Here is a 27905-nt window from a genome sequence, read left to right as displayed (position 1 = left end):
GATGTGAGAGAGCCCAGGACATATCATTTCCCTCCCTGGGCAGGTGGTCCTGGTTGTAAAAGAAAGCAGCCTGAGCAATCCAATAAGCAGCACTCCTCCACAGTGTTTGCATCAGTTCCTGCTTCTGGGTCCCTGCCTCCGATTACCCTGATGATGGGCTGTGACCAGTGAGCCAATAAGCTCTTTTGCTCCCATGTTACTTTTGGCCACAGTGCTTATAGCAGCAATAGAAACCTAACTAAGACACAAGATCAATCAAGTCAAAAGGCTCACAGAACTGTCTCTGTATTTGGGACACTGATCTCTTCACATTTAGAGGCTAGGGAGAACAGGAGAAACTCAGGGAGGCTCAATTCTCTGCCACCACCAATCCAAATGCACATTTCTCTCTCAGAGAAGAACTCTTCTTAATAACTGGCGACACATGCCTCCACAGCTATGAATACAAAGCACAAACAACTCAGACGAGGGCTACCACCACTTGTTAATAAGTGGATATGTTTTTTTTCTCTTTGACAAGATTTTATATAGTTTTGTCTGGTCTTGAACTTACAGCCAAGGTCTATCTTGACCTCCTGATCCTCCTGCCTCTACCTCCCATGTGACTTATTAACTGGCATGAACCACCATGCTCAACCAGGCAGCTTTTTCCAGCTACAGAAAATTCTGCATGACTAAGAGCTGCTGCTGCAAAATAAATTCTGAGCACCTGAAGGTTTTAGAATACAAAAAAAAAAGTATTAAATCAGTTATAGTCTGTGGGGAGCTCTACTGTATCCTAAAGTAACTCAGCAAAGGGAATACATCTAAAATTCAAAGTAAACAAGCTCATTAACGTTCATTGACAAAACAGCCTGACAGCTTCAGTTAAATAGTGCGTAAGCTGGCATAGAGGACTTGACTTTGGTCAGGAAGAGGACCCCAGTCAGGTATTTTGACAGCTTTCCAACTCTTCTAGAATTTAGGCAACAGAGCAAGCCTTGTCCTTCCGGCATCAGTAACAGCTAAACAGAAGCAATATCAGTATTACCTTCATCAGGAGCATATAGGAGATGAGGTTGTGTAACAGTGTGGCCAGTAAGCGGTCTTCATCATCCTCCAGGCGCTTCCGGTCATGCTCTCCTAGGGACAGGTACCTAGCAGAAGCCCAGACACAGTTAGTCCCCAGGTGGGAGACCACAACACTAAGTGAAAAGAATGGAATAGGCACATTCTCACGGCTTTCCTAAGTCCCATACCTGTCAATCATTTCCTGAGGACCCTGGTCCATACCCATCCCTTCTCTTTCCAACATCACAGCATCTAAGAATGCATCTTCCCAGAACTGCATTTGGTCCCATAAAGTAGAACGCTCTTTGCCTGTGTAGAATAATGTTATTGCTTGGGTAGGGGACATGGCTTATTTAACATTGAAAGAATATAGCAGCCAAATAAAGATAGTAAGCCCCAGATAAAATGAGGCTATTCCAAATTCCAGGGCGAAGGAAACCAAACCTTTCTCCCAGATCTAATATATTTTGCCACCAACCCCAGAGGCCTCCAAGTGAGGCCCTGCCACTCCCAAGCAGGAGGGATGAACACATTACACAAAGAAAAGCAGTTACTTATAGAAAAGGTCTCCATAGCAGCATCCTCTAACTGGTCCCACATCGATCCTTTGTCCCTTCCTGCCAATTTGTGAGCAGGAAGGAAAATGGTAGCAAGAGGAAAGAAAGACATAGCCTGTTGATTAGTACCAAAACCCAGTTTCATCTAGTTTTCAGCCCCTGCTTATCCCATAAGTTCCTTGGTGCAGCTTTTTTTTCCCCCCTCAAGGTTTCTTTCTCTCAAGATTTATTTATGTATTTATTTATTTGTTTGTTTATTTATTTATACAATGCTCTGTCTGCATGTACACCTGCAGGCCAGAAGGGGGCACCAGATCTCATTATAGATGGTTGTGAGCCACATGTGGTTGCTGGGAATTGAACTCAGGACCTCTGGAAAGGAAAAGCAGCCAGTGCTCTTAACCTCTGAGCCATCTCTCCAGCCCCCTTGGTTCAGATTTTAAACTGCTATCCGGACAGTGAGTTGGCTCAGCAGGCAAAGATGTGTGCTCTCAGGCCTGATGACTTGAGTTCAATCCCTGCCACCCAGGTGGTGAAAGGAGGAAGGAGAGAGTCAAGGTTTAAAGCCCTCTGACCTCCATGGGTGTGTGTAGCACATGCCCCCATTAAATAAATAAATACTAAAAGGACGTTTAAAATGTTATCCGGTGTCAGAATTGGTATTAGTAAAAGCCAAGCAGCAGCTGTTTGGTGCCGCCCTCTCCCATGACTGAGCCCAGCTTTCTTCCAGGGCAAGGGGCCTTGCCAGTCTCCTTACCTAGCAGTCCCTCGTAGAGATAGACTCGCTGGCTTACGTCTTCGGAAGAGCGGACTGGACTGCCTGCCAGCTTCTCCTTTGGCTTCAAGCTATGAGCTTTACCCTAGAAAGACAAGGTGGCAGGTCAGATGCCAGAGGTACCAACTCATAGAGGCAAAGGAAACCAGGCAACTCCCTGAAAGACTCACACAGTAAGCAGGCAGCATCCGCCAACAAAACAATTATCCCTGCTTCTGCTACTATGTTTGGCTAAAAAAAAAATCAATCTGATAATCCTGTTTTTTATTACTGCTTCCTAAAGCAAGAAATGAAGTCTTCGTTCTGACTTGCCTCTATTCCTTAGTCTCTGTAATGCTTTCTCTTAAAGCTGGCCATGCCTCTAATCCCAGTTTGTGGGAGGCTGAGAAAGGAGGATCAGTAGTTCAAGGCTAACCTTACCTTTATAGCAAGTTTGAGCCAGCCTGGGCCACAGGGTCCTGTCTTGCACACTCACCCCACAAAGCAAGGTAAGGTTTTTGTGGTGGCATGACACAGTAGAAAGAACAGAGTTGGGAGTCAGACTGGCCATGGTTCAGATCTCTACTTTTTGTTAATTTCTTATTTGCTGAGGCTCATTTTCCTCGTCTATAAAAGGAACATTATGATATCTACCTCACAAGACTGGAGAAATGAGTTAGTTAATTAATTAGCTTATTTATTTACTATATGTATAGATGCAGTTTGTGTACATGATCATATGTCTATGCAAGTGTCTGTGTGTGTGAGGGCCCAAGTGGATATCAGGAATCTTCATTATTTTCTACATTATTATTATTATTATCTTCATTATTTTCTACACACACACAAATCAAACAAGAAAAATCTTTAAGTAACCTTTCTCACCTCAACTGTACAAATACTCCTTGTTCACTAGCCCAGGACAACTAAGACAGTGTGACAGGAAGGGCCAGGAACAGCACACAGTGACCAGCATCTTTCGAGAATGATACTCGTATTTGTTTTAACATCCAGAATCAAAGCACAATGAAGGGATTTTTTAAAAGACATTTTAAAGTAACATTTACTCATTTTGTACATGTGTGGCGTGGGTGGGGGCTGGGGTCATACATGTGCCATGGCATGCATGTGTAGGCCAGAGAACGTCCTTTAGGAGTTGGTTTTCTTCTTCCACCATGTAGTTCTAAGGATGGAACTCAGGTTATCAAAGCTTGAAGACAAAAGTCTTTACCTGCTGGGCCATCTCCCTGGGCCCCTGCCCTCTTTTGACAAGGTCTCACCATGTAGCAGGCTGGTCTCAATTTTAAGATCTTTCTACGTCAGCCCTCTGAGGAGGAGGATTACAGGCATGAGCTACCACACCCAGCCTGAAGGAATTTTCTAACACCCTTATTAAAACAGTCTATGAAGACTCAGAGAGAGTGAAGCCCCATAGCCCGAGTAGCTCTGCTAACTTTCAGTTCTCTCTGAGCCTCCACTGACTCTAATAGGAACAGACCTATAGAAGGACCTAGAGACAGAAATGAGGACCAGCAGTAAGTGACTTCATTTAGATCCGAACTTCCAATTTCCTCCAGGCACAAAAGGACTGAAAAAAAAAAAAGGACTGTTGAAAAACACAGCCATTGTCCTCCTAACAAAGTGGTGCACGCGTCAGAGCAGGAACGCTGTGCAAAGCAGCAGCTGTACACTGCAAAGCAGGCGGGTGAGAGAGAGCCGAGCTCAGGGATTGGCTCAGCTGCCTGCAGTGGTGCACACTCGGAACGCGTGGAAGGCTGGAACAGAGGGTTTGCAAGCTCGAGGCCAGCCTGAATTACACAGTGAGAGTGCCTCAAAAAAGAAGAGGGAAAGGAGGGAGGGAGGAAGGGAGGGAAGGCAGGAGGAAAGGAGAAGAACAGATGGAAACAAAGAACGAGAAGAGAAGTGAGCCTTCACTGCTGGACCTGACCTTACCGCGTGACTGTGGCCAGTTTCTCCTTCTTCTGAAGCGCTCTGCCTGTGCTCAGCAAGCGTCCTGCCTGAATTACACCTCCAGCCCTGCTTTTCCTTCTCAATGTCTCTTAACTTTATTTCCTTCTTTCTTTCTTTTTGTTTCGTTTTGTTTTTTGAGATAGGGTTTTTCTGTGTAGCCCTAGCTGCCCTGGACTTGCTTTGTAGACCAGGCTGGCCTCGAACTCTCTGCCTGGCTGTCTCTTAACCTTCCATTTTGTGCTAACCACCTTCCTCTCCCGTTAAAGAAACACTCTGTTATTGGTAAACGAAGCTTACAAAGATGGTGCTTGTGGCGGAATTGGTTTCGATTTCACTATCAGACAGAGTGGCTCGAGAACTTGCCAAGTGGGCACTGCCTTCTCCTCCTGGCCCGTCACCTGCAGTGCTGCTCAGGTCGCTGTCTGCTCCAAGCGTCTCTCCAGAACTATTACTCACCTGGAAAAGACAAGTAGTAGTAAGGACGGTCCCCAGAGAAGGTCCCCCAGTGCCAGTTCGAGCCCTGTGCTATCACAAAAAGAATCCTGGGACAGGTGTGCCTGCTTTCCCAGACACCTCTTCACAAGCTGGGTGACAGACAGCCTGGGTGCACATACCTACGCAGATAAAGCTGGTCTGCACTACCACAGCTTCCAAAGGGAGGGAGCCCTTCTAAGGAGAAAGCCACAGCCCACCCACAGGAAGCCAGTGTGGCGTTCCCCTACCACGGTGCTAACTTCAGAATCCTGACTGGAGCTGCGGATCATAACAGCTGGACTCACACTGATGACAGAGTCCGGATCAGTCCTCTGAAATAAGACAAAGGGAAGCCTGTATTGTTTCTAGAGCGGTCCTGAGCAATTCATTTTTTTTCTTACATGGAATGTATGTAACTTACATAAATAAAGTAACACAGTGTGGAAAACAAGAGAAAAAACAAGGAAATAAAAACAAGCCATAAATCTACCACCCATATTAACCTCTACTTTTAGTATATTTTCTGTTAGTGGTTTAGTCTTTTCTAGATATATTTAAAAACTAGATTGAAGGTGGGCAGAGCAGCACACACCTTTAATCCCAGCACTTGGGAGATAGAGGCAGGTGGATCTCTGGGTTCAAGGACAGCCTGGTCTACATATAGTAAGTTCTAGGCCAGCCAGGATTATTCAGTAAGAGCCTCCCTCTCATATATGTATCATATACATATACATATACATATAGAACCATACAGTACTGATAAATTTTGAAAACACCATTGTTAAAGTACTGCAATGCATGACTATTATAGTTATTTAATCATTTCTGTGGTTATAGTTGAGCTTGTTTCTTTCTTTTTTTAACTGTAAGAAGTACTTTGAGAGTTAGTGGTATAACTTAGTGGTAGTCTTTACCTAGAATATCTACCCTGAACTTAATTCCCATTTCCAAAAAAAAAAAAAGCATGTGTTTGTGTGTGCCACACTGAGATAGTAATCTAGTCCTGACAATTTTCAGGAATTGTCACACACCTGGGAAGCAGATGTCAGGCTCACACCACTGTCTGCGCTGATCTGGGACCTTTTCTCTTCTGTCTCACCAAGGTCAAAGGCAGGCTTGATTACCTCTTGCCCTGAGTAGGGGAAGACTTGCGTTACTTGGCTCCGAGGAGCTCGGGGCAGGCTGCTGAAGGGAGTGGGGCAGCAGCAGGGCCTGCTCCAGTTCTGTTAATTACATCCCAGTCACTTTCCAGAGACGGCCCTCCCCAACACGGGGACCCACAAGAAAAGGTTCCCAGAAGCCATAAGAACCAAGTAGTATATTAGACCCTGTCAAGGGTCTCTGTACCCATCTTCTCAACCTGAGAAAATTCAAAGCAAATCATCCTAACACAAAACATTCTACAAGCAAACCCTATTCCATGGCACCCAAAGTCAGAGTTTCACCTGTGCCTGAGTCATAAAAGTGTTCCCAGGATGCTCAGTGATTCCTGACAAATGTGTCTAAAGAGGCCAGAAAAGGTTAGGCCAAAAGAAGGAAAGAAACACTGTTTCTGTGGGCAATGCCTAACCCCCCCACCCTACACCATTTGCATTTGAGAAAAAAAACAAACAAAAACCACACTCTTATTTTAACTCACCCACCCACAATGGTATGGCAGAAGGACAGAACGACAGAAAGCAAGAATGTGGGCCTAGGCAAGTCACTAGATAGAGCTGGGAAGCTACAGACTCAACACAGAGGGACAGCAACCATCTCTGCCAACTGCGTCCACAGGCCTAACGCTGAGGGAGGTATCAGCCAAGGAGGGACACTGCAATCAGCGGAAGTTCTCCGCACCAGCTACAGAGCAATAGAAAACCAAGGTTTAGGTGTTTTACTCAGTAGACGCCTGATTGCTGATGAAGGGAGAGGCAAGGAGAAGCTCACAAGCCACATGTCTAGGATTCACACTCCACCTACCTGCTTTCAATCCAAATACAGCCTCCTCCCAAGAACTCTCTGACCTGTCTTTACTACTCTTCCTCCAAATACCACCCAAGAACAAATTTGGAGTGGGGCTGACACAGGGAGCCTGCCCCAATTGGGCCTGGGAAGTTGGCAGGTATGGGAGACTGAGGGACAGGAAGGGGCGTTTGTTCCTTACTCTGTTTTTCCAAAGCCTTTTGCTTTTTCACTTCCTGGTGCTTGTTCCACAATTCTACCCCAGATGCAATGCAAGCAGGAGAGAAAGACAGAAAGAGTCAGGCTTGTCAGAGAACTGGAAACCCACCACCCACATATGCTTGTTTCAGGCATAGCATTATCAGTTAAAGAGATACAAAGATATCTTTACTTGGGTTAGGAAGGTTGAGGAATCAAGAGATCCAAAATTTGCCCCAAAACCATGAACTGACTCTTAAGTTTCTAATCCTAGCCCCAATGTGAACAGTATAGAATCTTTGAGCTGGATGGGCTCTTCATGAAGCCCCTTTATTTGGTATGAAAACTGGACCCTACTTGGGCCGGAGACAGTTCCTTTGACTCCTACCATGTGGCGATCTCTCTACCCAATGAGCTGGGCCACGGCCATGCTTACAAATTACAAGAGAGACACTCACGTCAAGCAGCCAAAGAATTTCAGAAACATGAGCAGAAATCACTTGACTCACTAGACTGGACAGAAGCCAGATCACGTACTCGGTTAACATTCCTCCCGTTGCTACCAAAAAACTAAATTTACCCTCAGAGCTATCGCCTGCTCAAATGGGAGACCCGTGCTTAGTCACGATCTAGGAAAAAATGCTTCCAGTAGAAGTAACAGAGAACAGAAAATGAGACTAGCTTCTCGGTAAAACAAAACACAGCAAATACCAGTCATAGCATTTTTTTTTTCCTGGAAGTAACTTCAGAGTTCAATTAGTATAATCTCTTCATTTCCTAGATGAGGCGATAGAAATCCTGATTAGGGAAGTGACCTATCCAGGTAGAGTCAAGACTTTCTGGACAACAGGCCAGTACATTTCTAGAGCATGATAGCAGACAGGAGAAAGCCATGTTTTACTACTTGGAGGATATCTGCCAATCAGAGAACTGGAGATGCCCCAAGAGAGCTGCTTCCTTCCTGTGAAAACTTATGACAATGGCTAGAGGTTGTGGCAAAGAAGTATCAGCTGAAAGCATAGCACAGAAACCAGGGATCTAGAATCAAAAAGAAAGTAGCCTAGGGGACTCAAGGTCAAGTAGGACTGAGCCAAATAGGTAACACCAGAGAGTGAATAGCAAAATTTCAATCAAGTCTGGGGTGGAAAGACAGAAGAACTGGCTCAGAAATCTATGACTTTAAAGTTTATAACCCAAACATGCCAGAACAGAACACACTCCAGAGCAATGTAATGCTTGGATGGGGAAAGCTGGATGCAGAGACCCAGATGATTTTATATCCCAAAGATGTACCTATAAATTTCCTAATACTTCCCAGGAACATACTTTCTCTATGTGAAGAAACGCAGATGTAGATAAAAAAGGATGGCAAATATAGCTCAGACTCCGCGCACTGCATCACATGCTCTCTAAGCAAACTTCCATCGTTCCTCCAAGATGCTGGTGAGGCGGCTACGGAGCAAGCAGGAAGACCAGACATGCATAGGAAATTGCTACTGGAAATGGGCAAAGACCTATCTCCTTCTCTAAAATGCAAGCACGGGAAGACAAAGTCAGGATCCTGGATGAACTGAGAGAGAGGAGGACTATTTAAGAAGCCAGGCCCACTTCGGCAGATCAGACATAATGATACATACCAACCGATGCTACAAAATTCTCTTCCTTTAAGCTTCTAGTATCCAGTTCTTTAGGACCCTTTCCTGTAGCACTTGGTGCCCGAGGACCCAGCTGAGGGACCCTTAGCTGGGCCATAGCCTTTGGGTCCCCCCGCCCAGCCAGACCAGGATCTTTGCCAACTGGGGTATTTACATTCTCTGTTGGACTTCTCTTCCGCTTGTCTGGTTCTGAGAAAGGAACAAATACGGAAAGTGGTTAAAGGAGCTAACAAGTAGGGTCAAGGCAAGAAAGTGAGATGGGAAAAGCCAGAATACAGGAGGAGCTAGTACACAGAAAGAGCAGCTAAAGCCTGATTTTTCATGGCAGGGATAATATTTCCTATATATAACCATAGAAAACAAAATCCCATAGAGTCACAGGAAGCATAGTTACTGGGAAACCTGACATAGAGACAGCAAGTATGATCCCTACCTTTACTATAGTAGTGGGTCTGGGCAATCTCCAAAAGTGCAAAGATGCTGGCCATGCCACCCAGACCTGCGTGGGCATAGGACTGCTCGAGGCTGAGGACTGTGCACTTCAGGAGGTCTAGCATCCCCTTGTACACCTTCCGACTGATCTCCTGCAACAAGAGCCAGGACCGAGGGCTAGCAACTCTTCTCTAACATGCGCATCCCTCTGCCTAGGTGGTTCTGGCTCCCCAGCCCCACTACTTACCACGTCTTGGATGACATCCTGCCGGGCATCGTCCTCTGACTGCACTGCGCGGTTCAGCTTGCTCAGCGCGAAGACCCGAAGCTGCTCACTCTCCAGCAGCCGGCGTACCTTTTTCATATTGAGCCAGCCCACTCCCTGGCCATCCAGCACACTGTGCACCACTTCTTTCAGGAACTGCTGGTTCTCGCTAGAGGGCCGACAAGCCACTTCCGTGCTCATCTGACCCTTGGCAGGGCACCCCCCCACACCCTGCTTCACCAGATAAGATATCCCCCAGGGAAAAGCATAAAGCTAAGTCTCCAAATGCTCATGACCGCCACACTCCCGTCTCCCCAAGGATCTTACTGGCCAACTCCTCACACTCTGGCACTTTCCCCTTTTCTACACCATAAACCACACCATCAACTGTTGCCTGGGGACTGGTTAAAAATGGGAAGTGCTGTTAGAAAATTGATTACATGTACCGCTTTGACAGCTGCTCTTAATAGGAATGATCACCTCTGCCTGAGAACTTTAAAACTGTTCTGCCCGTTGAGTGTGGTGGTGCAGGCCTCTCGGCCCAGCATTTAGTGGAGGTAGAGATCAGTTCAAGGTCCTCCTCAGCTACATACTGAATTTAAGGCAAGCACAGTCAACATGAGACTGTCTCAAGAAATAGACAGGCTGTCATTTATTACCTAGAATTGCTGGACCGGCCCTGAGGTGACGGAGGTTCTCTTTTGACGGTTGGGCTGTGTTTAATGACAGATGACTTCTGGTCCACCAAGGCCCTCCTGTTTCCTAAATTGGGAAGGTAGGAATGAGACAGACCATTGGCACAGTCCAGGGGCTCATATTATCATACCCATGGGTTGCTATGGTCCACACCATTCTCCAGCAGAGCTGGGCAGGGTGGCAGAGCCTCACACACAGGTAGAAGGCAGCCATGGCAATGTGCAGGAGGGAGGAATGGAGATTCAGGCCACTCCACATGCACCAGCAGCATGCCCCATGGCCTGCATGGGTGTTGTCGGGGGTTAGGCAAGGCAGGTCACTCATGTGACATCACTTGCTCCATGAGGAGGGTGGCCCTCAGGCAGACAGAAAAGATGCTAGGAAAAAAAATCATGCACAGCTCACAGGGAAGACCCACCTTCACCACTCCCAGGGCCGGCTTCAGTAACAATCTCCATTAGAGTATTTAGCCCAAATACTGGGACAAAAATACATAATTAGTAGGTGCACCACAATACCTGAACCCTTGTACCCCTTGTTGGAGCAGTAAGTCAAATCATATGAGCACTCTCTCAAAGCCTAGAAAGTGCATATAACCTTGATTCTTGGGCACAGCAAAGCGGAAAGCCAAGTGACCAGGAGGCGACCAAGACTCTAAGAAAGACCATTCTTAGGCCTGGGACCTCTCAAAGCCAGGGGCGAGGTAAATGACACAGAGAGCCTTCACATACTGAACAGGCACATGCATGGAAGAGGGGACACTTGTTTGTGAAGTATCTAGCACAGGGGTCCGGAGGGCCTGCGAGGTCCCCGCGGGGAGGAGACGCCCTGCAGATGCTGTGGTTAGGGAGGTTAGGGCGCAGCAGTGAGGATGGGGCATTGGTGGAAAGGCAGCACATGGGATGAAGCATGGCATGCAATGAAAGAGCTAGCTGCTCTTCGCCGCCAATGTATCGGACGGAAGCCGGAGAGGCTGGTACATGTTTCCATCCCTACTCTACCTATCCATTTGAGGATTCACTGTGGCAATATCACTTCATTTTCTACCTCCTTTCACCCACCTACCCCAGATCCCCACCCCTCTAAAGAATATTCCTTAGGTTCCTGATATCTTTAGGTGGATATGCCGGGTGTACATGCCTGAAATCTCAGGACTAGGGAGCCTCGGGGAAGAGGACTCTAAGTTTAAGGGGCTCTACACAGAAAGACCCTGTATCAATGAAATGGTTGCTTCTCATTCTACTCACTACTATAAATATTTCAGCATGATAGCCAGATAACAGAAGTCAAATTAAGTTGAGAAAAGCTCCTCAAGCTACAAAGATCACAGATGAAATTGAAATCTGGTCTGAACTGACCCTAGAAGCTAATCAATAGCATTCATGGACCGGAAGCTGGCATGTAGCCACAGTAAGTGGCTAGATTCTATAAATACTGCAATCAAGCCCATAATCATCCTCCTGTGGACGGCTCCTTGGGAAGGAGTTTAACTTGGTATAAACCAAGTTTATACCATAGGAATCTGAAGATGACTGAGGGCAGCTCATTATCCCTGTGTTAGCATATACTTCTGATAAAGTCTTGCCCTAAACAGCAGTAATCCCATACCACTATGTTCCTCCAGCTACGAAGCTGATTTCTATCCACAACTACCTAACGCCTGTGGTGTGCAGTGAAGGCCATGATAAGCAGTATGAGGCAACAGCCAGGTCAAATGATTCATGGTACACAGGGCTCCTGACAAACACCTCTATGTCTGACATGTCTCTCAGAGAAACCTGGTTTGACAAAAGAGAGGTTTTGGTTACCTTTCAGACTGGGGAACGGTGTACTCTTCTCTCGGGCTCCTTTGGTGGGCAGTGTGAGGTTTGAAAGACTGAAGCTCGTACTGTGGTTCCGATACAGGCTGCCTGCAAAAGGAGGGTATGGAAATGAGCATGCCCGTGAGTTAAGAGGACAAACATCCACAGCATCCTAGTAGGGTGACTGTCCCACCATCTTCATTCCCTCCTCTCAGGCAGCACCCCAATGGCGTGATCAGATCATCTCTGATCCATCTTACAAAAGACGAGTGTAACTTAGGGTAACTAAAGGAACCCCAGCCAGGTCTGCTCAAAACCAACCAATACTTTTCTCTGGCTGCATTTTAGTGTAATGCCGTGTCTCGTTTGTTGCTAACACTGTATGAAGCTGGTGGTTCATACACACTTCTAGTCTGAAGTGCTACTGTGCTGCTATCTGGCCACTAAGGACACCTACACCACAATCACCCTCCGTGGCGGCTCCCGCTAGCCCCTCGTCAGTCTACAGTCTGTGAGTGAATCTAGCCCTCCTGTGCTAAAAGCGAGCATGAAAACCAGCTGCATCTATGTTTCAAGCATATGCATTAAAGCTTCTTGTCAGGCAAAGAAAATAGCAGATTCAAAACAAATCTGACTAAATATTTCCATAAAGTATATGTAAAGTTGTACAATTTATAATGTTTAATATTTGACTACGTCTAAAACACATATGTCTTCCACATGCATGCTGTGGCCTGTTGATAGATTTGTGTGTGTTCATGCACACACACCCACACAACACACACAATACATGCATACATACATATGTATTTAATGACTAATTTGGCTGGTGTTTCTTCTTACCTCATTTAAAAATACTTCAATCTCACCCCAATGATCTGAATCAGGACTAATGCGAACCTAGCCCTACGGCTCAAGTTCTGAACAACATATAGCATAAAGAAAATGGAATGGAGGAATGAGAAAGTCTGAGGTACTTACTAGCAAAAGACATGATGCCCCCAAAGCCCTCGGTGCTGGTGTTGGAGACAGTGGAGTTGGGAGAGCTTGCTCGGGAGTCTGACTCTGCGTCTGAGTCACTTGCCAGTTTCAAGCTGTTGGGCCGCAGCAGCTTTTGAGCCCTTGAATGCACAGTGGCGCCTATGAGTCCCAGGCAGGGGTACCTACACTGGGCTTGTGCTACACTGTAATTGCTATTCTTGTCTGGTAATTTCTAAGTCCCCAGTTCAAAGAGCTACCCTCTAAGGATGGCAGCACAGCAGGAGTATACACCCTCCAAGCAACCCTCACCCAGGGTTACTGCAGGGAGGCCCTTCAGTCACCCATCTAAGAAGGATCTCCAGGCTCTCACCGATGGCCACTGATATGTTGGCTGAATCGGGGAGTGTAGCTTTCCCCCTGCTCATCATCATCTTCCTCAGGGAGAGAGCCATATTGTGGCTCGAAGTGTGGATTGTCATAGGTTCGCTGGCACACTGACCCCTCTCCAGTCTCTGTCTGTCTCCTGTCCACAGTAGATTTGCAAATGCTGGGAGGCACGGGAGGGAGGGGCTTGGAGCTGCCTGGTGCTGCCTTATCATCCATTTCTGTAGACTCGGCAGGTTCCTAGGGGTCACATTAAATAAAAAGTGGTCACCTCAGTTCAGTGGAGCAGAGCAGACCAGACCCGGCAAATTCCCAGCCTATGAAATGTGTGGGAGAAGCTATGATAGTCTTGATCTCTTACAGACTATGTAAGTGGATAATAATGGTGCCTTAAAAAAAGCCCAATGACCTTCTTCCGGGTCATCTCAGAGACTTTTACTCAGAGGCTCATAGAGAAAAGGATGGGAAAAACAGGAAAGAGGCAAACGCCCAGCTACAGTAAGGTTTTCCTAACAGCAGTTCTCAGCACCCGCCCGCCCCTCCGTCCTCACGTACAGAGTGGGCACCGTGGATGACTGTGCTTGGGCTGCTGCTGGCAGTGGTGCTGGAGCTGGAGCGTAGCGGGGGATTTTCCTGAGAGTTCTCGTTGTCGGGACCAGGCTCCTCTCCCTCCTTCTGGGTCTGCAGCTCATCAATCTCCACCTCACTGGCATCTCCTAGGGCTGCGTGTGTCAGAGGGTCCACATCTACCAAGAGAGAAAGGTAGAGACACCTCAGCCCCAAACCCAAGCCCTGCCTGTTAGTGCCGGCCAGTCTTCCTAGGCACACACACTTACTGGGAGTATCGCCGTTGATGTCACATTTCATCATTTCACTGACAAAGTCCCCAAGGGAGGAGTAAGAAGAGCTTGAGTCATCATACTCCATGCTATCGCTGCCACTGCAGAGTAAAAGAAGAAAAAACAGAAGAAGAGGGGGCTGGCCCAGATGGCTCAGGTTGTCAGAGCTCTTACTGCCACATTGATAACTTGAGTTTGATACCTGGGGCCCACGAGGTGGAAGGAGAGAACCAACTCCCTCAAGTTGTCATTGGACTTCCATATACATACAGGGCCAAACAAATGCAAACAGGAGTGTGCAAACACACAAACACACACACACGCACATGCCAGAAATTCTTTTTAAATCGTCTTTAAAGAAGAGAAGCTGAAGATGTAGCTTAGTTGGTAGAGTACCTGCCTAGCATGCAGGAAGGCCCAGGTTCAATTTTAGCACTGTATAAGCCAGGTATGACAGTGCACTCCTAGAACTCCAACATTTGGAAAGTAGAGGCAATAAGATTAGAATTAAAGTTCTCAAGAGATGGCTCAGAGGTTAAGGGCACTGGCTGGTCTTCCAGAGGACCTGAGTTCAATTCCCAGGACCCACATGGTGGCTCACAACCATCTATAATGAGACCTGGTGAATACATAATAAAATAAATCTTACAAGACTAGAATTCAAGGTCATCCTTAGTAAATTTAAGCTAGCCTAGGACACATGAGACCTTTTCTCAAAATAAAATAGAAATACTGAAAATCAGAAAAGGGAGGACAAAAGAATCCATAATCCGTACGTAGAAAAACAAAAAAGAGGAACACAATTAACTCAAGGTCAGGGTACAAGATAAAATAAGATGAAGGAAACCAGTCAGAGCTGATTATGGTGGCTTATGCCTGTAATCCCAGCATTTAGAAACTTGAGGTAGGAAAACTGTTTGAGGTCATCCTAGACTATACAATAAAACTCTGTCTCAAAGTACAAAAACAGACAAGGGGCTGAAGAGATGGCTCAGTAGTTAAGAACACTTGTCACAGTTTCAGAAGACTCAGGTTGTGTCCCCAGCACCCAATGACTGCTTACAAACAGCTGTAACTGCAGCTCTAGGGGATCCAGGGTCATCTTCTTCCTCTATAAACACCAGGCATGCATACTATGCTCATAAAAACATTCAGTCAGGACACTTATGTGCATAAAATAAAAAACAAATACTAAAAAACAAACAAAACCCACAAAAAGTGACTCAGCAAACAAAGAATGGGGATGTAGTTCAGGTGGCAGAGCGCCTTCCTAGGAGGCAGGAGGCACTGATTTCATCCCAGATACACTGAGTGTGGTAATGGAACCTGTGACCCTAGCATGCAGAGGCAGAGAGAGGTAGAGAGGGGCAGAGAGGGGCAGAGAGGGGCAGAGAGGGGCAGAGAGGGGCAGAGGATCACAAGCTCCAGGTCGTCTTCAACTACATATTGAGTGCAAGGTAAGTCTGGATAATGTGAGATCCTATCTCAAAAAAGGAAAACAAGCAAACAAAGAACAAGAACAAAATAAAATGAAGGAAGGAACAGGAGGGGAGAGCTAGAGGTGGATATAACCGAGATACATTGTACATATCTCTACATGTATGTGTATATATATATATATATATATATATATATATGAAACTGTCAAATAATAAATACAAATATTCAAAGAAGGAGAAGAAGAAGGTATAGGAGAAGAGAAAATCCAGTGGTTAGGAGAGCTTGCGACACAATCATGAGGAGCAGAGTTCAGATCCCAGCACCCACCTAAAGACTCCTGTAACTCCAGCTCTGAGGGATCTGATGCCTTCTTCTGGTTTACACACACACTAGAGAGCACATGCACACATGTGCTCACTAGATAAACACACACACACACACAATCTTTTTTTAAAAAAGAAAACCAACTAAAATACAATGCAGAGCTTCAAAGACTCACACCTGTGATTGCTCTGAGCTTTGCCTCCTAGCAGCAGGGACTGCTCACCTGTCATCAGTGGGGTCAGATTCAGAATCATGCTCGGGGGGCACACTCAGGGCCTCAGCCAGCTGAGAATTGCCATCATAGACTCGATAACGAATGGGCTGCAGCTGGTGAGCATACCACTTTGGCTTGTCTCCAATAAGAGCTGGATCAAACGTATCTACCCAAAGAGGAAAAAATGTCAACAGTGGAGAAAAGATGAAGGCGGGGAAGTCTAAAGCAATACAAAGGAAGGGAAAAGGCAAAGGCAGGACCATGGAGGGGCAAAGGCAATGAGGGGCAAGCAGAGAGCAGGTGGACTCACTGTTGTGAATCCGTTGGAAGGCATAGTTAGTGGGGTTCAGGATCCATTCTCCAAAGTACTCCACAGCTTGAGTCCTGGCCAGTTTCTCAGCAAAGGGAGTCTGCCGGGGACGTGAGGCCAGAAAGGAGCCAGCTTGGAAAGCTACCACAGGCCGGGGAAAGAGTCGAAGGGTACGTGTGTGCATCTGAAAGCCCTGCAGCACGTTAGCAGAGTTGAAGAAACGTACCATGGCCACTCTGGGAAAGAAGGGGGTGGTGAGATAATCCAGGACCCATACCTTGTATCGTCAGGAGAGCCACGATCCAATGTCTTAGGCTAGCTCCCAACACCATCATTTAATAGCTTTCAACCACCATCATGGGAAGAGAGCTTAAAGAACCATCAGCCTTTCTCTTCATGCTGAGAGTGTGAGCTATTTCTTCTCCTTACTTTTGCTAAGGTGGAAAATATAACCAAATATCATACACATCTTATATATAAAGTAAACCTGGCTCCAGAAAGTAGTCTCCCCAAAACCAAGAGATCAGAAAAGCTAAGTTAAGAACTCAGGGTCTCACCTCGTTGCAACATCGACTGAATCGACATCATTGCCATAAATGAGTGGATTGAATTCCGTTGAAGGCGTGGACTGAAGGTCACTAGAAGGCCTTCCCAAGAGAAGTGGGATCTCCTGGCCCTCATGGAATTTCTCCAGATTAAGAATGGGCTGGGTGTTGAGACTCATGCTGGCCAGGGCCTGTGGAACAACAGAAAGTCCTCCTCTAAGACATTCTCAGGCAGCCAATCTCAGCTGCTAGGAAAGGGCTGTTTTAGGGTCTTCTGTCACTCTCTGATCAAAAAGTTCTCTACAGCCAGTGAGGTGGTACACACCTGTAGTCCCAGGAGGCAGAGGCAGGAGGATCTCTGTGAGTTAGAGGCCAGCCTGGTCTACAAACCGAGTCCAGGATAGCCAGGGCTCTATTACACAGAGAAACTGTCTCAAAAAACAAAACAATACAAAACAAAAACAAAAAAGCCAGAATCATATAACTGCCCATCTTAAGTCAACCAAGCTCAAGGCATTTTAAATAAAACTGAAGTCCAAAATAATAGTTTCCATTTAGTTTAGCCAAAAAGTGATTTTCAATTTGAAATATACATAGAAATATGAACATGTGAATTGTAAAAACAGAGCTACTTAGAAGGACATAAAAAAACCAGAGCCTTGCTGAATATTGGTGGTGTGCAGCTTTAATCCCAGCACTGGAGAAGCAAAGGCAGGCAGATCTCTGAGTTTGAGGCCAGCCTGGTCTACAGAGCAAGTTACAGGAGAGCCAGGGCTACACATAGAAACCCTGTCTTGAAAACAAACAAACAAACAAACAACAAGCCAGAGCCTCCCCAAGACAGCCAGAACTACATAGAGAAACCCTGACTCAAAATAAAAAAAAAAAAACAAAAAATAACAACAAGAAGAAAACAAAGGCAAAAACAACAGTCTCCAGTTTCCAACTTAAATTAGCCTCTAAGAGACTCCATGGAACACTTTGAAAACCACTGAACTTTTGAATGCAGGTGAGCTCAGGAATCACCGGAGCTGGTGTTACAGTGGATGCAGAATCAGTACACCTGGGGTGGCTCTTCGGTTTCAGTAAGGCCAAATGTTATAAGTACTGCTGATCCGTGGACTACACAGTAGTAAACTGGTATAAACTCATATGGCACTCTCTCTTCACATTAGTCATTTTCTCTCTCTCCTCTCTGAGATAAGGTTTCATCATGTAACCCTGGATGGCCTGGAACTCACTGTGAAACCCAAGCTGGCCTCAAACTCACAGATATCTACTTGCTTCTGCCCCCTAAGTGCTGGGATGAAAGGTGTGCACCTCCTAGGCCTGCTCCACATTAGTCATTCTTTACACACACACACATAATTTATTTATTTTTATTTCATGTGCACTGGTGTTTTGCTCCGTGTGTACTTGTGTAAAGGTGTCAGATCCTCTGAAACTGGAGTTACAGGCAGATATGAGCTGCCAGGTGGATGCTGGGAATTGAACCAGGGTCCTCTGAAAGAGCAGCCATTGTTCTTGCCCACTGGGCCATCTCTCCAGCTCCCACATTAGTCAGTCTTGAGCAATCATCAAAAATGAAAACACAGCAAGCAAAGACCTTTCTGAACTTGCAATCCTCACCAGACTCTGCTGCAACCAGGTATCACATTACATCAGCAATGATGAAGCAAGTGAGAGGGACAGGAATAATGAAGAATGACCCAGTTCAGTTCAAGGGCGTCTAGACTCTAGATTCTAGAAGAACTACCAGGCGCTTCAGACAACACAGAAAAAAGGCTTCCAAAAAGCCCTCAAATGAGACAGGGATCCTTAATAAGTACAGTGCTATCTACTGGTGGTCCTACATAGTACATACAACAGAGGGGTTAAAGGAGCCCTGTCGTGTTTTACCTTCAGGAACTGTGTTTAGCATGCAGAAGAAAAAAAAATCAATTAATAAAACATGGGTGGAAGTACTTACTCAAAGAAAGAGATTTCTTAGAAAGGTCATCTATAGGGACTTTGGAATTGATTTAAGAAGCAAGTTTGTTCAAACTTCTAACTTCCACCTTATAAGACTAAAGAAATGCTATAAGGCCAAATAACTGGCATATATGACAAGAAACCTTTTTAAAATTTGGATATACCTCTTCTTGAGCCCATTCGGAGCAAAGAAAGTCTATTCTACGTGAAGGTTCTTGGACCAGCTGCCTTCCTACAGCAACCTAATATCTTCTGGTACTTCCTTTACTTAAAAAGATTTTATGACATCTTAACTTACTCTGCATTGAGTATGTGCGCATGTGTGCCACAAGCATATGTGTGGAGTTCAGGGCATGACCTGCAGGAGCAGGCTCTCTCCTACCACTTGGGGCCCAGTTGTCATCATCAGAGTTGGCAGCAGGCACCGTTCCTCACTGAGCCATCATACAGACCCTTCCCCTTCCTTTCTTTCGTTCCTCACCTACCTGCTTCAAGTGTTTTTTCAGCTCTATTGATTCTGGTTCTGGCAGGATGGGTAGCACTTCCGCATTGGTGGGGGCAATCACCTGCCGTGGGGCGGGGGTGGGGAGACACGAGCTTAGAACAAACTGTCCAAGAGTTCTGATTACATAAGAGAAAATAACATGCACAGGGAGATTTGATAAACACAGTATTATCATATGTTCTGCTACGCATATGAGAGATATGTACACACGCATGAGCTATAGCTACATGCCTGAAAAGAAATATACGTAAATAACATTGGTGACTACCCCTAAATAACAGGATTATGGATCCCACTTTCCTCTTTACGCTCATGTCACTCTAAAGACTTATTCTCATTCTTTTTAATTATGTGGGGGTATGTGTATCTACAGGTGGGCACGCACACGAGGAGCTACAGAGGGTCGTGCGCTGCCTGCTGTGAGTGCTGCCAGGGAACGCAAGAGCGCTGTGCACTCTGAACTCCTAAGCCGTCTCTTTAGCCCCTATACTTTTAATTTTTTTTTTCATTTTACATTTATTTGTGTTTGGAGGAAGGAGACACTCCACGTCACGTGTGTGGAGCACAGAGGACGACCTGTGGGAGTCAGTTCTCTCTTTCCACCATGTGGGTCCTGGGTGTTCAACTCAGCTTGCCAGAGTTGGAGGCCAGTGCCTTTTCCTGCTAAACCACCTTGCTGGCTTGGCCCTACATTTATTTTCTAAACTTTAACAGTGAACACGCAGTAGGCTTTCTGCAAGAGCTTTAATATACTCACGTCACAGGATGTTAATATAATTTTAAATGTGTGCTAAAAAACAGCTTCTTACTTGAAACTTACAGAAAAACTAGCACCTATCTACACTCTTTATGATGACATATACAAAAATAACAATCTTATGGCCCTTGGAGCTCTTAATTCTGACAAGACAATCAAGGGGCTATCTGCCCAGAAAAGTCAAAGCAGCATTAGAAATTTTTGTTTTAATGAGTGTTGCGATAGAAACAACCCAGAAAAATGGTCATGACAGAACTGGGCTTAGATCCTATTGAATGCCTTAGCCTAATGCCTCACCCTATTACTGTCCAGATCCACTAGCCACACATCATCGGGCATTTTGAAGTCTAGTTTGTAGAGGAAGAAGCTGGCAGGAACTCCAATGATGTATGGGGTTGGAGCCAAGAGCAGCTGTGGAAAAGATAAACGAAGACGAGACCTATTGTGAACACATTTCAGTATACAAACACCAACAGCATAGTAGCAAAGAGTCTACACTCGCCGACTGTAACCAAGAGAAACTACAAATAGCATAGTTTTACCAAACAACCAGTTCAAATCCGTCCTTAGACCAGCAAATTAATCGGTAGAGAACCAGCGCTGATTAACAGCTTCCTCCCCTGAGAAGCCAGGGACGGCACAGCAGAAAGACACCCTGAGACTCACCTGCTCTGCCGACGCCATGCAGGTGGGCAGCAGTGGGATGACAGGGAACATGTACTCCAGGGGGTAGATCATTGCCACAAACGCCATCACAGACATGGAGAGAGCGTTGTAGTCTCGGGACTGAAGCACCACCTGCCGGGGCCACACCGGAAGTCAGTCAGCAGCGGGGAAACAAGGATGGCTAGGAAATAGCTCCCAGCACTCCAGTTTAACGTCAGGCTTCCTGAGCCTACAGCTGCAGCCTATCTCAGCAACCTCCACAGCTGCAGTCCTACCAACCCTTCCAACCCAAACTGCAGTAATCCTCTCTCGAACCTCCGCCTTCTTAGTTCTGCCACTCTCTGTCCTCAGACTACACACTAAAGTGGAACTACTGATGCCCCAGAAGACGGAATCAGTCTAACAGAGGATAACTCAACTAAGCAGGCCACATGACATTGATACCGCAACTCAACTCATGTCTACCAAACCTCCTGGGAATCAAATGATGAGAAGGACATGGTTCCTGGTCTCCGCTCCCAGGGGGTTGCACAGCTCTCTCCCTAGAAAGCTCTACAGAGCTAGTGCTCTCACCTTGTGCTCCAACAGGATGCAAGTTAGCACCTGAAGACAAGCGTCCACACCCAGAAGTTCCAAGGGAAGATGAAGCGGGAAATCTACTAGGTTGAATCGAGAGGGGTCCGGAAGAGCAAACGTCAGGGCCGGCTGCAGTTCTGGGGGAAGGACCTCAATGTCCACTCGCTTCTGCCCAGAGACAGGTACTGGGGAGCGTAGCAACCGATAGATCCAGGCCTCAATCTCTCGGAGGTCGTGCAGAAGGGCACTGGACTTCTCCTCCACTAGCAGCGATCCAGTAAAGATTCGCCACATGGTGTCCCTGAGGAACACACAGCAAGACTCAGACGCGGAGGGATCAGCGGCCGGTACCGCGGCCACCCAATAAAACCACGGCAGTAGCTGAAAGAGGACTATTGCTAGGAAAGCCCACCCTCTAAGCTCAGGGACCAGAGGAGACGCATGATGATGGAAACAGGTGTAGAAAGGTACATGTGATAGAACTCAGTGTCACGCCCACATCAATCTCCTCCAAATCCATCTACAGTAGGAGGCCCGACTCAACTGTTTAAACGATCCTAAGGGAGCACAGCTGTGCAGAAAAGCTCTTCTCTCACAGACTAATCTTAGCAATCTGAACGTTTCCCGATTCTTCCCAGCAAAGGTAGCAAACCATACCTCTGTACCCCCCGAGGGATGCCCGGCTTCTTGCCCAGCAGCCGTTCACTGCAGCAGTCTACCAGACGTTTGAGAGTGTACAGACACTCTCTGAAGGCAGAGAAGAAGGGGTGGTGGCTCAGCACGCACAGGGACGTCAGGGTGCTGTTGCGGGAGCGACTGCCGGCCTTGGCCCGGCGTTTGCCCCGAGGAGACTGGCTCACGTCGGGGGTGGAGTCAGCACCGGGAGGCTGCAAGGTCGAGGCGCCCTCCGAGCTCTCAGGGGCAAGTTCTTCCGAGGCACAGGGGGCATGAAGCCCTTCCTTCCCGCGGGGGGCCGCTCCGCTCTCCGCCTTTTCCTTTGGCGCTCGCTTCTGGAAGGAACGGTAGAAGTTGACGCAGATGCCGTAGCGGGTGACTCCGGTGTCCTTGTCGGTCAGGGTGAAGACGAAGGACGTGTCGTCCCGCAGGCTCGCGCGCCGCTGCCGCACACTCAGGCAGCCCTCGGGCTGGCAGAAGAACACCACATCCGGGGGCAGGGGAAACTCGGGGTGATCCTCCAGCGGGTACCGCCGCAGCAGCTCAGGAGTCTGAGCCACACTGTCGCTGCTCGGGTGCCTGGAGGACACAAAGACACACACACTCAGCAGCCCGAAACTTCTAACACACTGTCACACTCGAACCACAAACAGCAGCTAAAGCTCAAAGAGACTTTAGAGCAGAGCAAACTGACTATAGGACCTCGGATGTCTGGAGACCACTTGCCCAGTTTAGCCGGTGGACTAAATGCAGTATGCCCTGTACTGAAGACACTATCCTGAAAGGTCCGACAGGAAAATCATCACTAACACCTAAAGATGATTGGCACCTTTCAAAGCGCCTTGGCTAAAAAATTCCCACAAAATATACATGTGGTAGAGAAGGAGTACAGTGTTCTTTCCCCTTTCTTACAAACTATGAAAACTTGGCTATAAAGAATATTTTGCTCAAAATCACAAAGGATCAGTTAAAACAATTTAAGCACGTATCTACTTATGAGAGGCAGCATGCATGCTACAGAACATAAAGTGGAGGTCAGAGGGTACTTTGTAGGACCAAGAATTTAATTCAGGTCATTAGGCTTGGTGGCAAGCACCACTGAGCCATTTCACCTACCAAAAGGTGAGTTGAAAGCTGAGTTTTGAGCTGAGTGCAGTGGCTCATGCCTTTAGGACCAAAACTTAGGAGGTAGGGGCAGGTGGATCTCTGAGTTCAAGGCCAGCCTGATCTACAGAGAGAGTTCTAGGACAGCCGGGGCTACATGGGAAAAGAACACTGTCTTAAACAAAACAAGGCTGAGTTCTGTTGTCTCTGTCCAGACTAATATTCTTACATCACCCAACTGTATGGCTTTCCCTGCCAATGCCAATGTTCCCATCAGGGTAAAACATAGGAAGGAATAAGACAGGCAAAGCAACATGAAAATAAACTAGGAATAACAAGACACCGTGGCCGCCCCAGACAAGACAACTATCGGCCTTCTTGGTTACCTCGCCCCTACGATCACTAGGTAGTCAAGTAACCGAGGGCAGAACTTCTTTTGCACCATGGTTCCAATTTATCAGTTCATCGCAGAGAAACTTCAGGACACCGAGCAAGGAGTCAGCGTTCCCAGGAGGAATTCCGATATAATCTGAAAATTCAATCGGGGGGGAAGTGCTGATAAATACCCACTGCTATGCCTAAGGGGATCATCCTTCTCAGTTTCATCTTGCAAGGGGCAGAGGCCAGAAGGCCTTCCACTTCAGGACTCAGGATAGAATTTGACACTTGCTTAGCCTGGGTTGTCTGGGTTTATGGGCTTCCAGAGTCGAATTTCAAGTAGAAGAGGGGTTGAGGGTGTAGCTTAGTGGTTCAGCACTCACTTAGTATGTACGAGGACCTGGTTTCAACCCTTAGCACAACAAAAAGGTGAAGGAAGATGAGTTGAGGAAATAATGTCTCAGCGCTAACTCAGCCTCATTTCTGGGGCTCTGTTTCTGAAAAACAGGTCTAGACAGTCTAATCTAGACTGAATACTTTTATGATAACGAAAAAGTCGGGCTGAGGACTACTCCAGGGGTGAGCGAGACCAAGCCAGACTCTTTGAACAGCACTAGTCTGTGCTTTTATGTCTGGATGGAAACCTAATTATTCTGCCTCACTGAGCAGCACCCAGCTTGATGTGTGGCTATCATATAGACTTTCTGGTTAATTGCTCTCAGACACTAACAACAGCTGGATACTCCAGCTCATGTGACCGCACAAGAAGATCGTCCATGTCCCAACTGCCTCAACTCCAGTTTTCCCAGCAGCAACTGCGACTACCTCTGCCCTTGGTGCTGAACCGATAGCCCTGCTCTACCCTGGTCTTGGTAATACAATATGTTCCCCGGAGGCCTGATCTTCCTTCATCTTGCAGAGATTATGAATTCGATACTGAAAATACTAGGGTTTCTGCAAGCTCAGGGGAAGTGTTCAAGGGAAACTCTAGACGTGTTAAAAATCAATTCTTTCCTGGGGGTCAGAGAAATGGCTCGGCAGTTAGAAGCACTCAAGGCTCTTCCAGAAGACCTAGGTTCAGCTCCAAGGACCGGCACTGGGCGCCTCATAGCTGCCTAGTTCCAGGGAACTGCTGCTCTTCTAGTGCTGAACTCACGGAGCGCACATGCTCAGTAACACATGCATAAAATGAACAAATATATATTAAAGAATTTCAGTTTTGCCAGGAGTGGTGACACACGCCTGTAATCCCAGCACTCAGGGAGGCAGAGGCAGGAGGATCTCTGTGAGTTTGAGGCTAGCCTGGTCTACAAAGTGAGTCTAGGACAGCGAAGGCTACACAGAGAAACCCCGTCTCAAAAAAAAAAAAAGAAAGAAAAAAAATCCAATTTTCATATACTTTGAAATAAAATGTTTCACTCCAGTCTAGGGCATTTCCAGTGCTTCTATGCCACTGAGGCTTTGTCCACTGTACACACACACCTAAACACACACTTCACTTGCTGTGTGCACTCCCATACTGCAAGCATAGATACTGCCTGTAACACCGAGGGCTCTACTTAGATAACTTTTTTTTTCTCCTCGATCCACAAACAAGACCTATTTACAATACTTCTGGTGTCCTCAAAATCCTGGTCCCTTTTTCCCCCTTGCTCCCAATAGAGGACCCATAGGTAATAGGATTCAGTTTTGTCTCCATAGCGACTCTGGCTCCAGAACTATTTATAGCAAAGCCACAGCCCCTCCCCTTCTTGGTGGCCGAACAGTGCTAGCAGCTGCTACTGCAAAGTCAGTCATGCCCCATACCATTTCATTCCCCCTAACCCTGGAAATGCCTATTCCATTGATAGTACCTACTAAGAATCAGGTTATCTTTACTTCCATCCATTTGTTCATTTTTTTAAATCCCACTTGTGGCTTTTTATAGAAATAGCTCTTCACCAAGTTCCCAAGCATGCCACACATTTAGTCATTTCTGGGGGTTCATTACTCTCAATAACCCCCAAACAATCCTCTGGTTCTCCTAAACACTACTGAGATGAGCATATTGCAAAAGTGGGGCACCCTTAGCTCCCCTGCTCCTAAGAAAAATGAAAGAGGGAAATGAAGCTATGAAATGGGACATACGTAAAAGCCATGCTGTGTTTTATACAGAAGTATCTAGCTATACCTAAGACCTATCTACAGCACTGAACCATAAAACAAAATTTGTCGGACCAAAGTTGTAGGTCAAGTCTTTAAATACCGGCTTACATTGAAAAGCAGAAGCATCTTCTGGCTAAAATCTCAAAAGCAGGTGCTGAAGCTTTCTCTTACTAGTACATTAGACACAGGGGCCTTTCTAGTAGTGGTGAGATAAAGCCCCCCTCCAAATTCAAGTCAGTTGCTATGTTCTACAGTTCTCTTCATCTTTCAGAGCTCCAAGAACCCGAGATCTTGGGACTATCCTAGCTAACAGTGGTAGAATGTATTTTTTTAGCCTCAATTTCTAGCCACTGACTTCAGATACTCAGATACTTCAGATACAGAGCTAACCAAAGCTGTTCTTTTCTACCTTTCCCAGACTCTAATCCTCACCTATAACTCAGTCTTCATTCGGATTCTGCCTCTTGCCTCAATTTTATTGACTAACGTAATGCCCCTAGTTCCAGTCCCCCTGTCCAAATCTCTAAATGCGTCCCTTTCTGCTGTAATCCTACATCTCCATCCACATTTAGAATCCTCGGACTTTTAGATAATCTGTGCCTTTTCAGCCTACAATGGCCACGCTACCAACCCTGTGTGTTCGTGCCTCATCTGGGGCAGGATAGTAAAAACCACAGGAACCCGACCCAAGGACGATATGACATCTTTGCTGACGTGAGCACAACGGGAGGCTTCCTCTCCTTCCTCCTCCTCCCCAGGCAGTGACCTTGCAAGCTCATCAGCAGACTGGTCCAGCATGGGGGGAAGAACTGGAGCAATGAAGCCAGTGATGGTGAGGACTGAGGGAGGAGGAGAGCACGCGAAGAACTGAGCTTTTCAGGAGGATGGGAAAGGGAGCAGTTGCAGCAAATGATGAAATGGTGTGCGAGTCTTCAGCAAGCCAGGACTGATGGATGAAGTGTAAATATATATGTATACGTTAGGGAACCAAACGTGGTTCTCCAAACGTTAATCAAAAAAAAAAAAAGAAAAGAAAAGAAAAAATAATAATAATAAGGCGTGAGCACGCACGCGCACACCAGCCAGGCGCCGGTGCCTTCCTCGGGCCCGGGGCTGGACAGCTCTGCCCGCCCCCTCACCTGCTGGACAGCTCCTCGCCCCTGCCCGGGAACCCGCACCGCGAGCCCGCCGCCCTCCGGCGGGGCAGCGGGGCCGCCTCGGCTCGCCCCCCGCCTCGCTCTCTCCGCGGGCTCCACGCCCCCTCGCGCTCGCTCCTCCAGGGCCGCCTCGGAACCCCGGTGGCCCGGGAGCCGCCTCCCCTCCCAGCCCCGGCGGGGCTCCCGGCGGCGCGCGCCCCCCTACCTGCGCTCGGAGGAAGCCGCCGGGCCCGCCCGACGGCTCCCGGCCGCGGGGCGCTCGTCGCTTCCTAGCCGGGCGGCGCGGCCGGCGGGCGCCAGTTCCGCGTCTGCACCGGGGGGCGCGTACCACTCGGCCCCGGGGCGGGAGGGGGAGGCCGAGGGGGCTGGGGCCGTACCATTCGCCGCCCGGGGGGCACGGCCGCACCGAGCCGGGCGCTGCGAGCACGACGGCTGCGCGCACACCTCGCAGGGTGGGAGTGGGAACGCGCCGGGAAGCCCTGGGCCAGCCCAGTGCAGGCAGGTGTCAGAGGGAGGACCCAAAAGGGTACGTTTTGTTTTGGCTGCTCAGACAGTTTTCAATTCGACTTGGCTATAGGGCCCGTCTCGCCGAAATGACGGCTGTTCTGAAAGTACTTCGCCGGATCGAATGCCCCCAAGACTTTCTGACAGTTTCTCTAAACCTCATCTGGGTCCCCCTGCACGCCGCTTGGACGTGCCCAGCCGCTGAGGCTGGGAAGCCAACTAGTCTGCCGCTGGAATCTACCAATTCGGGATGGAGGGGACACTTCAGGCTGGCGCTTCCACAGTATCACCTACACCAAGGTAGGGGGAACGAGAACGGAGCCGCGATGCCCTCTGGGAAATGGAGTCCAGTCTTTTTGACAACTCAAACACTGGTCATTCTTCACTGGCCTCCGGGGACTTTCCTTCAAGTCCCACAGGGCCCAGAGCCCGGACGGAAGTATTGCCCAACCCTGGGTCTTTAACGCTGTACTTTTTTTCAGATGATGGTGGGAAAAGTAAAACATTTGTACGCACACGTGGAGTGGACTGCTGAGTCCTAGCTGGAGCCCTAACTCCCGCCCCTCCCATCACAGAAATAGCACCTGCTCCTCCTGGATCATTAAAGGGGAAGGTGAACTTAAGCCTAAGCC

The 27905-nt window shown here is 47.4% G+C and overlaps 1 protein-coding gene across 22 annotated transcripts in view; it reads right to left on the bottom strand.

Moving 5' to 3' along the window:
- The window catches only part of Madd (MAP kinase activating death domain), a 40162-nt gene extending 12959 nt beyond the window's left edge, over window positions 1–27203 (bottom strand). For 2 of the 22 annotated variants that reach the window (XM_055600824.1, XM_055600941.1), the window contains exons 1-28: window positions 26975–27202; window positions 23476–23618; window positions 21968–22564; window positions 21308–21611; window positions 20735–20866; window positions 20366–20479; window positions 19292–19372; window positions 16848–17026; window positions 16291–16526; window positions 15990–16146; window positions 14000–14103; window positions 13719–13909; window positions 13150–13403; window positions 12780–12919; window positions 11805–11906; window positions 10415–10474; window positions 9960–10062; window positions 9283–9469; window positions 9037–9187; window positions 8586–8792; window positions 6953–7006; window positions 5838–5938; window positions 5055–5138; window positions 4630–4788; window positions 2365–2467; window positions 1605–1667; window positions 1239–1359; window positions 1031–1136 (exon numbers count right to left, since the gene is read on the bottom strand). In XM_055600824.1, the coding sequence (XP_055456799.1) occupies window positions 1031–1136; window positions 1239–1359; window positions 1605–1667; window positions 2365–2467; window positions 4630–4788; window positions 5055–5138; window positions 5838–5938; window positions 6953–7006; window positions 8586–8792; window positions 9037–9187; window positions 9283–9469; window positions 9960–10062; window positions 10415–10474; window positions 11805–11906; window positions 12780–12919; window positions 13150–13403; window positions 13719–13909; window positions 14000–14103; window positions 15990–16146; window positions 16291–16526; window positions 16848–17026; window positions 19292–19372; window positions 20366–20479; window positions 20735–20866; window positions 21308–21611; window positions 21968–22564; window positions 23476–23534 (4149 nt within the window). In that variant the 5' untranslated portion in view covers window positions 23535–23618; window positions 26975–27202. Of the gene's footprint in view, window positions 1–1030; window positions 1137–1238; window positions 1360–1604; window positions 1668–2364; window positions 2468–4629; window positions 4789–5054; window positions 5139–5837; window positions 5939–6952; window positions 7007–8585; window positions 8793–9036; window positions 9188–9282; window positions 9470–9959; window positions 10063–10414; window positions 10475–11804; window positions 11907–12779; window positions 12920–13149; window positions 13404–13718; window positions 13910–13999; window positions 14104–15989; window positions 16147–16290; window positions 16527–16847; window positions 17027–19291; window positions 19373–20365; window positions 20480–20734; window positions 20867–21307; window positions 21612–21967; window positions 22565–23475; window positions 23619–26974 lie in introns of all 22 variants that reach the window. The other 20 variants (XM_055600839.1, XM_055600962.1, XM_055600868.1 and 17 more) reach the window with 17 other exon arrangements.
- Window positions 27204–27905: the final 702 nt, after the last annotated feature.

This window comes from Psammomys obesus, unplaced genomic scaffold (genome assembly GCF_907164565.1).
Source record: "Psammomys obesus unplaced genomic scaffold, mPsaObe1.curated_primary_1811, whole genome shotgun sequence".
Lineage (NCBI taxonomy): Eukaryota > Metazoa > Chordata > Mammalia > Rodentia > Muridae > Psammomys > Psammomys obesus.
Note: the sequence above shows the minus strand (reverse complement) of the source record. Positions and strands in the feature narration are given on the sequence as shown.